The 12,935-nt window shown below is 39.8% G+C and overlaps 1 protein-coding gene across 6 annotated transcripts in view; it reads right to left on the bottom strand.

The window, feature by feature from the left end:
* Positions 1–12,935, bottom strand: part of MOV10L1 (Mov10 like RISC complex RNA helicase 1) — a 54,171-nt gene that overhangs the window by 10,076 nt on the left and 31,160 nt on the right. For all 6 annotated transcript variants that reach the window (XR_006104314.1, XM_042470932.1, XM_042470933.1 and 3 more), the window contains 6 exons: positions 12,730–12,839; positions 10,424–10,517; positions 10,003–10,181; positions 8,838–8,984; positions 4,932–5,053; positions 1,922–2,021 (listed from right to left, as the gene is read on the bottom strand). Coding sequence is in view for 5 of the 6 variants with exons in the window: in XM_042470932.1 (XP_042326866.1) it covers positions 1,922–2,021; positions 4,932–5,053; positions 8,838–8,984; positions 10,003–10,181; positions 10,424–10,517; positions 12,730–12,839 (752 nt within the window). In the remaining variant the exon portion in view is untranslated. The remainder of the gene's footprint in view (positions 1–1,921; positions 2,022–4,931; positions 5,054–8,837; positions 8,985–10,002; positions 10,182–10,423; positions 10,518–12,729; positions 12,840–12,935) is intronic.

Genomic DNA, 12,935 nt, shown 5'->3' on the forward strand with positions numbered 1-12,935 from the left:
CAAATGCCCTTGGAAAGAAACATGAAAACCAGACTGATATTAAGATTGAGAGACATGAGCACATTCTATCAAGACTGCAAGAACCAAGGATTTTTAAAAAGCAGATATTCCAAATGCATAAATTTTCCTAGTCCTGGAAAAACAAAAAACAAACCCAAACACAGAAAGCACACTTTGTTCCTTGCCTACACTATGCATCAATGGCAGGTTTTTGGTTTTTTTTGCATAGTAAACACAGATCTTATCCATTATCCAGCAACAATTCATTTAAAAATCTATCTAAGTCTGTTGTCCTTAACAGGACAAAAGGTCCTGCACCAGTGCAAATTTCATCTCATTGACACACCACGCAAGAGCTATTCCTGCTGCCTTATCAAATTTGTCCTGTCAGAATTGATACCTCTCCAAAACTGGGCTTCTCCTGTTTTCATCAGGATTGCTTGATCTAGAATATGATTTCAATGCTTAATAAAACACTTCATGCATCAACTGTCCCCTGTCATTTTCCCAACTACACAGGTCTTCGTATTGCACAACTTTTTTCAAGGTGTTCGTGTCTGACTGCACACTATTAAAAGCTTCAGAAAGAGCTGCTAGTTTTCTAGGTGACATGTCCTTAAGTGGTCTGAGTCCTTGGTATTTCAAGTGTCACCTTCCTTCACATGTACCTGCCAGAAATTTAAAATCTTTGCCAGAAGTCCTTCTTTAGGTACTCTGATCTTCTGAGGTTAGATAGGTGGCTAAGGGAAAGAATTTCATTTTCATGGTGGCTACCAAATTATGGAATCTCATCCCTAAGCATATGCATTTGGCTCAGCTGTTAGATACTAAGCAGTCCCATCAGGCTTTAATGGAATGATTAAACTTTTATTTGCAATTTGTTCCTCTCTAAATCTAAATAATTGTTTTAAAGTCAACTGGTTTATTCATTGTAACATACTCTCTGCTGCTGGTTTGATAGCTCCCATTAAACATTTCTAAACAAGCAAGATAAAAATAACACATTAACTAAGAACTTTATTATGCTGGCTATTATTAACTGAAATTCTGTAAGGAAGCTATAGGAAAATATAATTATCAAGAGTAGAACTGTGCAATTTTGAGAGAAGTGTGATGGGACACAGTACATAAAACTGTCTTATAGCATGTCAGACCACTGACCTACTGACTAGCACTAACTATTACAAGATTCCCCCTTCCTTCTTCTTTTTTATACTGTAAGTTGGTAAACTTAAACAAAACAAATAAATAAAGTTTACTATTTTGGACTGCAACATCCAGTATCCCCCAAGCTAGTATGACCACTTTTCACCTACTGACTGGCAGACTTCAAATAGCCTTCCCAGTCCTACTTTACAAGGTATTTCCCAATCTTACTACCCAAAATTCTCTCTCCCTTTCTTGTACACTTGGGCCCTTGGTATCCGCTGGGGTTTGATTCCAGACTTCCAGAGAATACCAAAATCCATGGAAGCTCAAGTTCCGTGGAACAGAATGGCATAGTAAAATGGTGTCCCTTCTACAAATTTTCAAAATCAAGGTTCGATTTTTGGAATGTATATATTTTAAAAATATTTTCAATATGTGGATGCTTGAATCTGTGGATAAAGAAATTCATGGACATGGAGTGCTGACTGTATTTTTTAAACTGGAAATGCTGAAATTTAACTTCATCATGACTTAACACTGAGCTAAGATTTAAACGTTTTTTTAACTATGTATGCTTTCATAAACATATAAACATTACAAATACTGTCATTTAATTTTATGGTAATGATTTTAAAGCATCAGCAGCATGCAAGCAGGGACTTCCTGAGCTGGAAACATTTTCTTGGCTTGAAACCTCAACAAACCATAGTCCTTCCGGAAAGAGAAAAGTTTGAGTGGCTCAGTCAACTGAATACAGTAAAAACTCACATACCTGCCCAGTGACTTCTGAGACCAGCCCCAAAGGGATTAGGCATTCTGGTTCACTTGCCTGTCCTGCTTCATCCACAAATACATGTGTGAAGTGTCCAAGTCTAGAGTTAAAGAACACAAGTTTAAATTGTGTGCTTTGTCACCAGATGTTCTGCCATTTTGTGGACGCAGGTAATAAACAATGCTTCGGAAAGTACAAAAACCGTACCTGAATAACCTTTGTAGGCCAGAGGTATTTCAAGCTAATTAAAGCCTAACATATTATTTTTGTATGTAAATACCAAGATACACCTTGATGTTCCTTCCTTGGTGCAGGTAACATTGCTTATTGACGAGACATGGGAATTATGTGACCAATCAGATGTTATTGGAATACACTTCCCATCAGTTCTAGCCAGCATAGCCAATGGTTTAGAGTCACAGTGCAACATATGGAGGGCCATACAATGTCCACCTGATTATATGTAATTGCTTAACATTATGCCCTGGGCCTAGTTCAGATGTAACCTGGCCTGGTTCAGACTGTAGCCATGTTCAGGCATTAGCCTGAACACACATAGGGTTAAAACAGGGACAAGAATGCACATGCAAACGCCACCTACAAGCACCCATACTTTCTTGGATTGAGGCTACAAAGATTCCAAGAGTAGTTATAGTCCTGGTCACAGGAACATTGTAATCATTCAATATGAGAAGATCTAAGTTAGATGTGGGTGCTTCGGGACATTGTGGGTTCAGCTTATGAGCTACCCATGTCTCCTTCCCTAGTTTTAATCCTATTCACATTCGGGCCTATGCATAGCTCTCCTGTGCCTCCAGTGCCCCGGACAGAGGAACTTCCATCTCAATTTCTGGAATAAAGTCTTTTGTTTTAATAACATTAAGATATTATCTTGGTTATTGGGAACTGAATCTGCTGATCCTGACAAAGTCACACATTCTCAAACTGAGAGGAAGGAAAGAAAACCCTGTAATAGGTTCACTTTAGGGTCACCATAAGCTGGAAGCAACTTGAAGGCACACAACAACTCCCATAAAACAGTATAAGAATAATGAAAAAATATTTTAATGCAAAGACTATGTACATTAAATAAAGCCAGTGAGAGTCAGTGTGGTGTAGTGATTTGAAAACTGGATCATGACTCTGAAAACTAAGGTTTGAATCTCCACTCGGCTATGGAAACCCATTGGGTGATACTGGGCAAGTCACACACTCTCAGCTTCTGAGGGAGGCAATGGCAAAGCTCCTCCGAACCAATCTTGCAAAAAAGCCCCTTAGGGTTGTCAAAAGTCAGAAACAACTTGAAGGCAAACAATAACAAAGAATATTTGCAACTTTCTTGTTTTTGAGGAGAAACAATGTCTTGACATGTTGAGACACACTCTTAAATGACAAAGCCACCACTGTTTTTCGTTGGCTTCCCCCCACAAATAGTGCATTTTGTGAAAACTGTATGAAATATTCAGCAATAAAGTCCCAAAATTGACATACTCTCTGACCTTGGGTTCTCAGACTCTGTTCTCGACTGGTTTAGATCTTACTTGTCTGGCAGATCTTTTGCAATGGTTGCAGGTGGTCAGACTTCGTCTTCTGTTCCCTTATCTGTTGGAGTTCCTCAGGGCTCTGTTCTGGGTCCCCTTCTGTTTTCTCTCTACACACTGTCCTTAGGAAAACTCATCAGCTCTTTTGGTTTTTCCTACCATCTGTATGCCGATGACACCCAGTTGTATCTTTCCACCCCTGACCTTTCTCCAAGGCTTGAACAGCAAGTTTCGTCTTGTCTCACAGCTGTCTCGCAGTGGATGCGCCATCGGCGTTTGAAACTCAACATGTCCAAGACGGAGCTTCTTGTCTTTCCTCCTAAGCCCACCCTTCAACACTCCTTTTCTGTCTCCGTGGACAACATTTCTATTCAACCAGTCCAGTAAGCCCGCAGTCTTGGTTTTATCTTTGACTCTTCTCTGTCGTGTATCCCTCAGATCCAGACCACAGCCAAGGCTTGTAGATTCTTTTTGTACAATATTGCTAAAATCCGACCTTATCTCTCCGCCTCTACTGCCAAGATCCTAGTCCTTGCCTTAGTGATCTCACGACTTGATTACTGTAACATCCTTCTGGCAGGGCTTCCTCTTTCTCACCTCCGTCCCTTAATTTCTATCCAGCATTTGGCTGCATGCATCATCACATCCGCCAACCGCTGTGACCATATCTCTCCTGTGTTGGCCTCCCTTCACTGGCTCCCTCTCCCTTTCCGCATTCAGTATAAGCTCCTGCTGTCGACATTTAAAGCCCTCCATGGACTGGCCCCTTCTTACTTATCTGACCTTATTTCTCCTCACCTTTCCACTCGGGCCCTCCGTTCTGGTCGTCAAGGTCTGCTGTCTCAGCCCAGGATTTCCTCTGCCCCATCTCGGATTCGCCCCGTTTCACTCGCTGCCTCTCACTCCTGGAACCTTCTTCCCCCGCGAGCAAGAACCATCACCTCTTTAACCAGCTTCAAAATGGAGTTGAAGATCATCCTGTTCAGGGCAGCGTTCCCAGGCATTGCATAATTTTCTACTTGATGTTCTTTTGTTGCCTGTTTTATTGAATCATTTCCTGTATTGCTTTGTATTTTATATGTATTATCCTACTAGAGAGGCCCCTTCCCCACCACCACTCCCTTTGTGTCGTGTCTTTTTAGATTGTAAGCTTGAGATCAGGGAACCGTCCAATTAAAAAGATTATATGTACAGCGCTGTGTAAATTTACAGTGCTTTACAAAGGTTAATAATAATAATAATAATAATAATAATAATAATAATAATAATAATATAATAATAATAATAATAAAATGCAAACAGCTGTTGAAATCATATATATATGATTTTTTAAATTTACATGCAAGAACAAGGTTTCACATCCCTAATAAAGACAATTCATTTGCCCTTTAAAGGTGTTCTTTGTTTACTTCCCATTGTATATCTCAATTAGGGCCTGAATATCGTCCAAAGACATGTATCCATAGTACCTTATTCCTATTTGGTAGAACATTCCTGCACTGGTGCATGTCACAATAATTATTCGGAACCGAGATGCTTGCCAAATGTCTTCTCCATCCTTGCAGTAAAGTTTTATTACATCACTAAGACTCTGTTAACACAAGCAAATAATTGTGCACGTATTATATCACAGGCTAAACCTATGGTATGTAGATTATGTAAACTAAAAAATATTGTTTGAAAAAATTATGCAACCTAGAAATTTTGTATTAAGACACATACACACATACCCCCACACATGAGAGATGTAGTAGTGATGGGTGACTTCAACTATCCTGCTATTTGCTGGAATTCAAACTCAGCCAAATCCTCAAGGTCTAGCAAATTCCTCACTTGCCTTGAAAACAATTTTATTGTCCAAAAGGTGGAAGAGGCAACAAGGGGATCAGCTATTTTAGATCTGATCCTAACCAACAGGGAAGACCTGGTTAATGGGGTGCAAGTGGTGGGATACTTAGGTGGGGGTGACCATGTTCTCCTGGAGTTTGTTCTAGAGTGGAAAGGAGAAGCCAGGCATAGATAGACACACATTTTAGACTTTAGGAGAGCTGATTTCAGTAAACTTAGAGAAATATTGGGGGAAAAGTAGTGGGAAGGAATGCTAAAAGAGAAGGGAGTTCAAGATGGATGGGAGCTTCTCAAAAGGGAGATTCTAAAGGCACAATTGAAAACAGTTCCAATGAGGAAGAAAAATGGGAGGTGTCTCAAGAAACCAGACTGGATGACTAATGAACTTTCAACTGAATTAAGTTTTAAACGGAACATGTATAAGAAATGGAAAAATGGGGAAACGAACAAAGAAGAATTCAAAGAAATAGCGAGCACATGTAGGAGTAAAGTCAGAAAACCTAAAGCACAGAATTAACTCAGGCTTGCTAGAGGTTATGAACAATACAAAGGGCTTTTTTGGGTATGACCATAGGGCTAGGGTAGGGCCACTACATGGAGAAGATGGTGAAATGCTAACAGGGGACAGTGAAAGGGCAGAATTACTCAGTACCCTCTTTGCTTCAGTCTTTTCAGCAAAAGGCAAAGGGTGCTCAATCTAGGGATAATGGAGCAGAATAGGAGAATTTCAGCACAGAATAAGTAAAGAGATAGTACAGGAATACCTTGTTAATCTAAATGAATATAAGTCTCCAGGACCAAAGGACCTATATTCAAGGGTATTAAATTAACTGTCAAATGTAATATCAGAGTCATTGATAATAATCTTTGAGAACTCCTGGAGAACAGGACTAGTCCCAGCAGACTAGAGGAGGGCAAATGTTGTCCCCATCTTCAAAAAAAGGGAGGGGGGAAGGATCCCAACAATTATTGTCTAGTTACTCAGACATGAATACCAGGAAAAATTCTAGAGCAGATCATTAAAGAGTCTGTGAACACCCAGAAGGCAAATCCACAATCACAAAAAGTCAACATGGGTTTCAGAGAAACAAGTCATGCTGGACAAATCTTATCTCTTTTTTTAAAAATAAAATTACCAGCTTGGTAGATGAGGGGAATGTTGTGGATATAGTATCTCTTGATTTCACTAAGGCCTTTGACAAGGTTCCCCACGACATTCTTACAAAGAAGCTTGTAAAATGTGGGCTAGACAAGGTAACTGTTACATGGATTTGTAATTGGTTGACCGGCCTAACCCAAAGGGTGCTCAACAATGGCTCCTTTTCATCCTGGAGAGAAGTGACCAGTGGGGGCCCAGTGCTATTCAACATCTTTATCAATGACTTGGAGGACAAAATTGGGGGCATACTTATCAAATTTGCAGATGACACCAAATTAGGAGGAGGAGCTAAATAGCCCAGAGGACAGGACCAAAATCCAAAATGACCTGAATAGATTAGAAAGCTGGGCCAAAGCTAACAAAATGAAATTCAACATGGAGAAATGTAAGGTATTGCACTTAGAGCATAAAAATGAAATGCACAGATATATGATGGGGGACACTTGGCTGAATGAGACTACATGTGAAAGGGATCTAGAGACCACAGTGTGATACGGCAGCTAAAAAGATCAATGCGATTGAAGGCTATTTACTAAGGGCAGATACAATGCTTTCCACTCAAAACTATTCTTTAGCAGGTATGCTGGATTGTTCACTTCCGCAAGACTCAACCCATGCAGGTCTCATGCAGTCAAAATAATGTAATATGTTTTATCTCGCATCTTCTATAGCCAGAGTTGTAAACAACTGATATCTCCCCTACTAAGCTGCATGCTGGGTAATTTAGAAAAGTTTTATGATAAAATTTTGTTAGAAGATATATACCTGAATGTTTCTTTATCAGTCACTAAGTTCCTCTCAATTACCTTCTTGGTCCTTTCCTCACCTTTTTCAATTCTGTCTCCATTCCCAGCTACAACTAAAAAGGCCAATGCAATTCTAGGCTGCATCAACAGAAGTACAGTATAGTGTCTAGATCAGGGGTAGGCAATCTTTTTGAGCCAGGGGCCGGGTTGCTATCCCTCAGACAACTGGGGGGCCGAACCCAAAAAATAAATAATTAAACAATTTTTTTTAAAAAAAATTAAATATATAAATAAACCAGGACAAATGTAGGACAAAATTTTCAAATGGAAGACACTTTAAAAAAAAAAATAGAGGACACGTGAAAAAATTAGCTGATTTTAAAAAAAATGTGATTATAAATGCATGTTTCTGAGGCTTCTATAGACAATTGCCCCCCAAAGGCCCCGGCGGCAATCGGTGGCAGGACCGGGCTGGGGCCGGTCCCAAGGCCTTGCCGGGCCGCATCCGGCCCGCAGGTTGCCTACCCCTGGTCTAGATCAAGGGAAGTAATAGTGCCAATCTATTCTGATTTGGTCAGGCCCCACCTGGACACCACAATTGAAAAAGGATGTTGAAAAACTGGAACATGTCCAAAGGAGGGCGATTAAAATGGTGAAGGATCTGAAAACCATGCCCTATGAGGAATGACAGGGACCTGGGGATGTTTACCCTGGAGAAGAGAAGGTTAAGAGGTGATATGATAGCCCTGTTTAAATATTTGAAGAGATGTCATATTGAGGAGGGAGCAAGCTTGTTTTCTGTTGCTCCAGAGAACAGGACCCAGAACAATGGATGCAAGCTCCAGGAAAAGAGATTCCACTTCAACATTAGGAGGAACTTCCTGACAGTAAGGGCTGTTCGACAATGGAACACACTCCCTCAGAGTGTAGTGGAGTCTCCTTCCTTAGAGGTCTTTAAACAGAGGTTGGATGGCCATCTGTCAGGGATGCTTTGATTGAGATTTCCTGCATGGCAGGGGGTTGGACTGGATGGCCCTTGTTGTCTCTTCCAATTTGACTCATAACACTATTAGTGCTATTCCTAGTTAAGCTGTTCACCATAGTTTATAAATTGAAAATGTCTGTATTTCTGAAACATCCTGCCTAAAGATCATCTCTTTTTCTTCTACAGAAGCACTAAAACTTGGAGACGCAGCATCTCCCTGTCATGATGAGACCCTTGTAGAATTTCTTCCTTCACTTCTTAGCTCCAGTTCTCCCTATCAAAAATGCGGGCTGTTTACTGAGCTTTGGAGAACTAAGATGCCACAAAAGAGGAGGGATATGCCACAGAGGTGGCAGCTGGTTAGTTCATAAGTGCAAATATGATTCAATGCAAATTATTTTTTAAAAATACACACACACATCACCACCACCACCACCATTATTATTTTCTTATATCCCGCCTTTCTCCCAATATAGACCCAAGGTGGCGATATATAGGGACAATATAGGAACTCAAGCATGCTCAATAATTGGCTATATACAGACAAACTCAACTTCAAATAAATGTTTTGCCTGCTGGTGTAACTAGAACAGAATGAAGCCACACACAGAACAAATGGTTTCTGAACAAAATTTACCTCTTCACTTCTGCTGGAAGCATTCACCCTCACCATTATTCCTGGCTTTAACATGTTGCTATCATGAAGTCGAAAACAAATAAGATCTGTTGCACTGTTCGATGGTGCACAAACCAGTATTCGGCTGTCTGGTAAAGTGTAATGTATCTGAAGTTTTATTTTAAAAAAACATCAAAATTTAACAAATTACGTTTTGGATGGATTATATTAACATACTAGGAAGTGAAATACTATTCTTTAAAGATGCTGAACAGAAATTATTTTCTGCCATTCTCATTTCTTCATAACCTAATTAAAAAAGATCAATATTTGTAATAGTGACTTCTCACCATTCAAAGAAGTTTAAAAGTTCATTTGTTATCAGAGATTCTAACAGAGACTGAAACTGGAATTATTATTATGAAGATAGAGCACCCTCCCTCCATAACTGTCATCTTTCGGCCAGTGAGGGAGAGAATAGGCTGGCTCAGCTCCACCAGGGCTAGCCTGAAGAAGGAGAGCCCTCCCTCTGGTCCATCTGCCTTGGTCCAGGCCTCAGAGGGAGAGAAGAACTGCTGGACCTGATCCCCTCCCCCCCTCACCATTCCCTTCTCTTTTGTGTCATGTCTTTTAGATTGTAAGCCTGAGGGCAGGAACCGTCTATTATCCCCTCTGATGTAAACCGCTCAGATTCCCAGTGATTGGGCGGTATATAAATAAATCCTATTATTAATTATTATTATTATAGATCCAACCAATTATAATGCACCTTCAGACGTGCTGTGTGAATTGATGGTGCTATATAAATACATGAGAATAACAACAGTCCCACTTGTCTACTAATTATGACCGAAATAGGATGTTTCCCTTATTTTGTTTTCCCACAAACTATTTCCATTAACCATTTTTCAAAATGTAAGAAGTTGTCCCTCTTCAATCCAACAGAGTACTCAAACTCTCATATGATTTCTTGTAGACATAGCGAGTCATCATGCTTTCCTCCAATCAATGCTGTCTTGTTAAAACTATACTGCAAACAAGGCCTTGGCTTGCTCTTTCAAATAAAAAACGTTTAATGCAATGGAAATTCCTTCACAGCTGCAATGCATTCATTGACAAATATGTAATGAAGAGTCAGAATCATTAAAAGTGGCAAGCTGCCAAATGTACTATTGTTCAATGTTACCTGTAAAATTGCTTCAATGACTGTGACAGTTTTGCCAGTTCCCGGTGGTCCGAAGACAATATAAGGAGTCGGGCGACATTCACCACTGAGTATCCTTTGCACTGCTAGTTTCTGATGTTCATTCAGCACTGGATTGAAAAAGCCGCAGTCTTTTCTAGCAGATGTTGTAGTTCTATTTGCTAGGTTAAAGATTGTGTATATGTGAAAAAAGTATTTATCACTGACTTGCACACAATTTAGAAATCAGTAATTGGAGTCTTTTCTACTATTTACAGTGCTTACAGATACAAATCTATCTAAATTTATAGTAGTCAGGTACAGCAAATTGACTCCATAGCACAGCAAAAAATCATGAGTCTTGAAATGGAATCTATCAAACCACCTTACATTAACAAAAACAAAGCATTAAAATTATACTAACTTGGTTGTGTGGCAACAGTCACCACATCAGAAAAAACGGCTGCCTTTTTATGTTTTGGCATCCTTTTTGCCTTACTATTTTGTACCTTGTCATTCTGGAAGGAGGTAAAACGAAAAACAAAATAAAGCTTTGCAGTATTGTATTCACAGTACATTATGTTTCAAGTTTAATATTTAATTTAGAATCCATTTTATTCATACAACATCTGTGGGCAGAGCTCACTCATCTACACATTTTATAGGGACCACACTATTTTACTTTTGTAACAGCATTTGCAAAAATCTTAGAAAAAAATTAATGCTATCGGTATGGATCTTACACCTATGCTGGCACAATGGCAGTGATGGTGAAGAAAAGAAGCCAACAGCCGGAGGAAGTAACCAGCTCTGAGCTGCCTATTTGAAGGATGTTTGCTTGGCTCCAGGAGTATTTGGAGCTTCGGTACAATGGGAAAGACGGTTTGAAAAATTTCCTGTCTATAGCTGCCTTGGCTTGAGGACTCCAAAGTCAGTCATTCTTAAAAAAGCTAGGTCAGAGTTGATCTGCTCTTCCAGTCACTTCTCCTGCTACTCTCCCGCTAGCACAAGCATGTTGTCAAGCTGTTCATAAAACACAGTATGTTCTCCTGTTATGATTTACTATAGTAGGATTCAGACTGAATTCAGTTCTTAAATATACAAAGAAAGGACACCACACTTTTGTTTTTACTTTGACTTTAGGCCAAAACAGATTGGCAAAAAAACCTGGCTTCAGGGTGGCATGGTGTAAACATGGTGTACTCCCCAATGCCACCCCCAAACTGGCGTCAGGCCACCCTGCTGACCACATAGCAGGCAGTGTCACAGCATTTCTGCAGTGCTGCGTTTACATGCGCTGTACCACAGAAAACGCCAAAAAGCCGCTGCTGTGGCAGAAAGGGTGCCTTTTTCATCCCCAAAAGGAGTGGCATCTTACTGCTTTTTTTGGGCTGGAAAAACACCGGATTGGGGCTGCAGCATGTGGTTACTGTGGCCCTGATCTGGTACTCAAAGGGGCAGCATAGAGCCATCTTTTTAAGCTCATGATTAAATTAGGAGGAGAGAGTATTGGTTTGCTATATAAGAATGAAAATGAAGGTATCTTCAAGCTAGCCTTTACTCCTAATCTTTCCCATCCAGGTAAGCAAAGTATGAATTGGGCAGCAGGACAAAAGAAAGAAAAGGCTTTGGAAATATGCAACTGAGACAAAGGAGAAATCAGTGAGCTGTAGGGGTGAGATTATGCATGCAAAAATTTATCCCTTTAAAAATCTCCCATGAAATCATGCAGCCCAGCTCTAAGTTTCTTGTTTTTTAGAAGCAGGTATTCAAAACAATTTGTGAGAATTACCTAAAATGTGCCAACATTTACAGAGAGGAGCTGTAAAACCTGACAGTGCAGTGCAAAAAAGCCTGCAGGAATGAAAGCCTTCAGCTCCAACAACTTCGGCTAAACTAGCCTAGTTGAACAACAATCTGCATGAACTTCCCTTTACAGGTAAACTGTTCAGTTCTGTGTCAATAGCAGAAGTTATGAAACTGCTACGGGAACAAAAATAAATGTATGATGCAGTTTTAGTCATGGAATAGTACAGAGAATATATATGTGGTGCGCATGTGTACACACACAGAGAGCCATATATATATGGGGAATTGTGTGGGTGTGTACAAGCACACACACACATTTTTTCATATTATTCTTCATCTAGGCTAGTTTAGCTAAAGTTGTTGGAGCCAAAGGCTTTCAATCCTGCAGGTTTATTTGCACAGACACACACAATTCCCCATATATATCTATGTCTGTGTGTGTGTGCATGAGAGAGAGAGAATATGAACTGCTACTCTGCCCTCCAGTACCATGATGTCTTCTGTTACTTCTTTTTACCTATCTTATGTTCTGACATCAGTATGCAAGCACAAATGTAAATGACACTAGATTGTTTACAGCAGGAAAGTGATATATTTTACTACTTTTGGCGCATCTACACTGCAGAAATAATGCAGTTTGACAGTTTAATTGCCATTGCTTTATCCCACAGAATACTGGGATGTGTAGTTTTGTAAGGCACCAGCACTCTTTGACAGACAAGGCTAAAGACCTTGTAAAACTACAAATCCCACATTTTTGTAGGATGGAGCTACAGCACTTAAAGTGATGTCAAACTGCATTATTTTTTACAGTGTAGATGCAGCTTTTTGTGGGGTAGATTAATTGATTTATCTCTGAAAATGAAACAGCAGCAAACAGTTTACTGGAAAGCTAGTAACCAATTACTGGATGAGTTTCACCTTGGTTTCTTGTGTGGTGCTTTCTTCTTGAGCATTGCAAGGAGATTCTGAATCATTCCACTGCTTGACAATTTGTGGAGACTGCACAGTAAGACTATCAGGAAATAAAACTTTGGACAAGGAGGAAGAAAAGAGAATGTGTGTCATTCTGAACAAGAATTTTATCAGTGGAACTGATATTACTGAAGAGCCAACAGATGTTTTTG

The sequence above is a fragment of the Sceloporus undulatus genome, chromosome 5, assembly GCF_019175285.1.
Source record: "Sceloporus undulatus isolate JIND9_A2432 ecotype Alabama chromosome 5, SceUnd_v1.1, whole genome shotgun sequence".
Lineage (NCBI taxonomy): Eukaryota > Metazoa > Chordata > Lepidosauria > Squamata > Phrynosomatidae > Sceloporus > Sceloporus undulatus.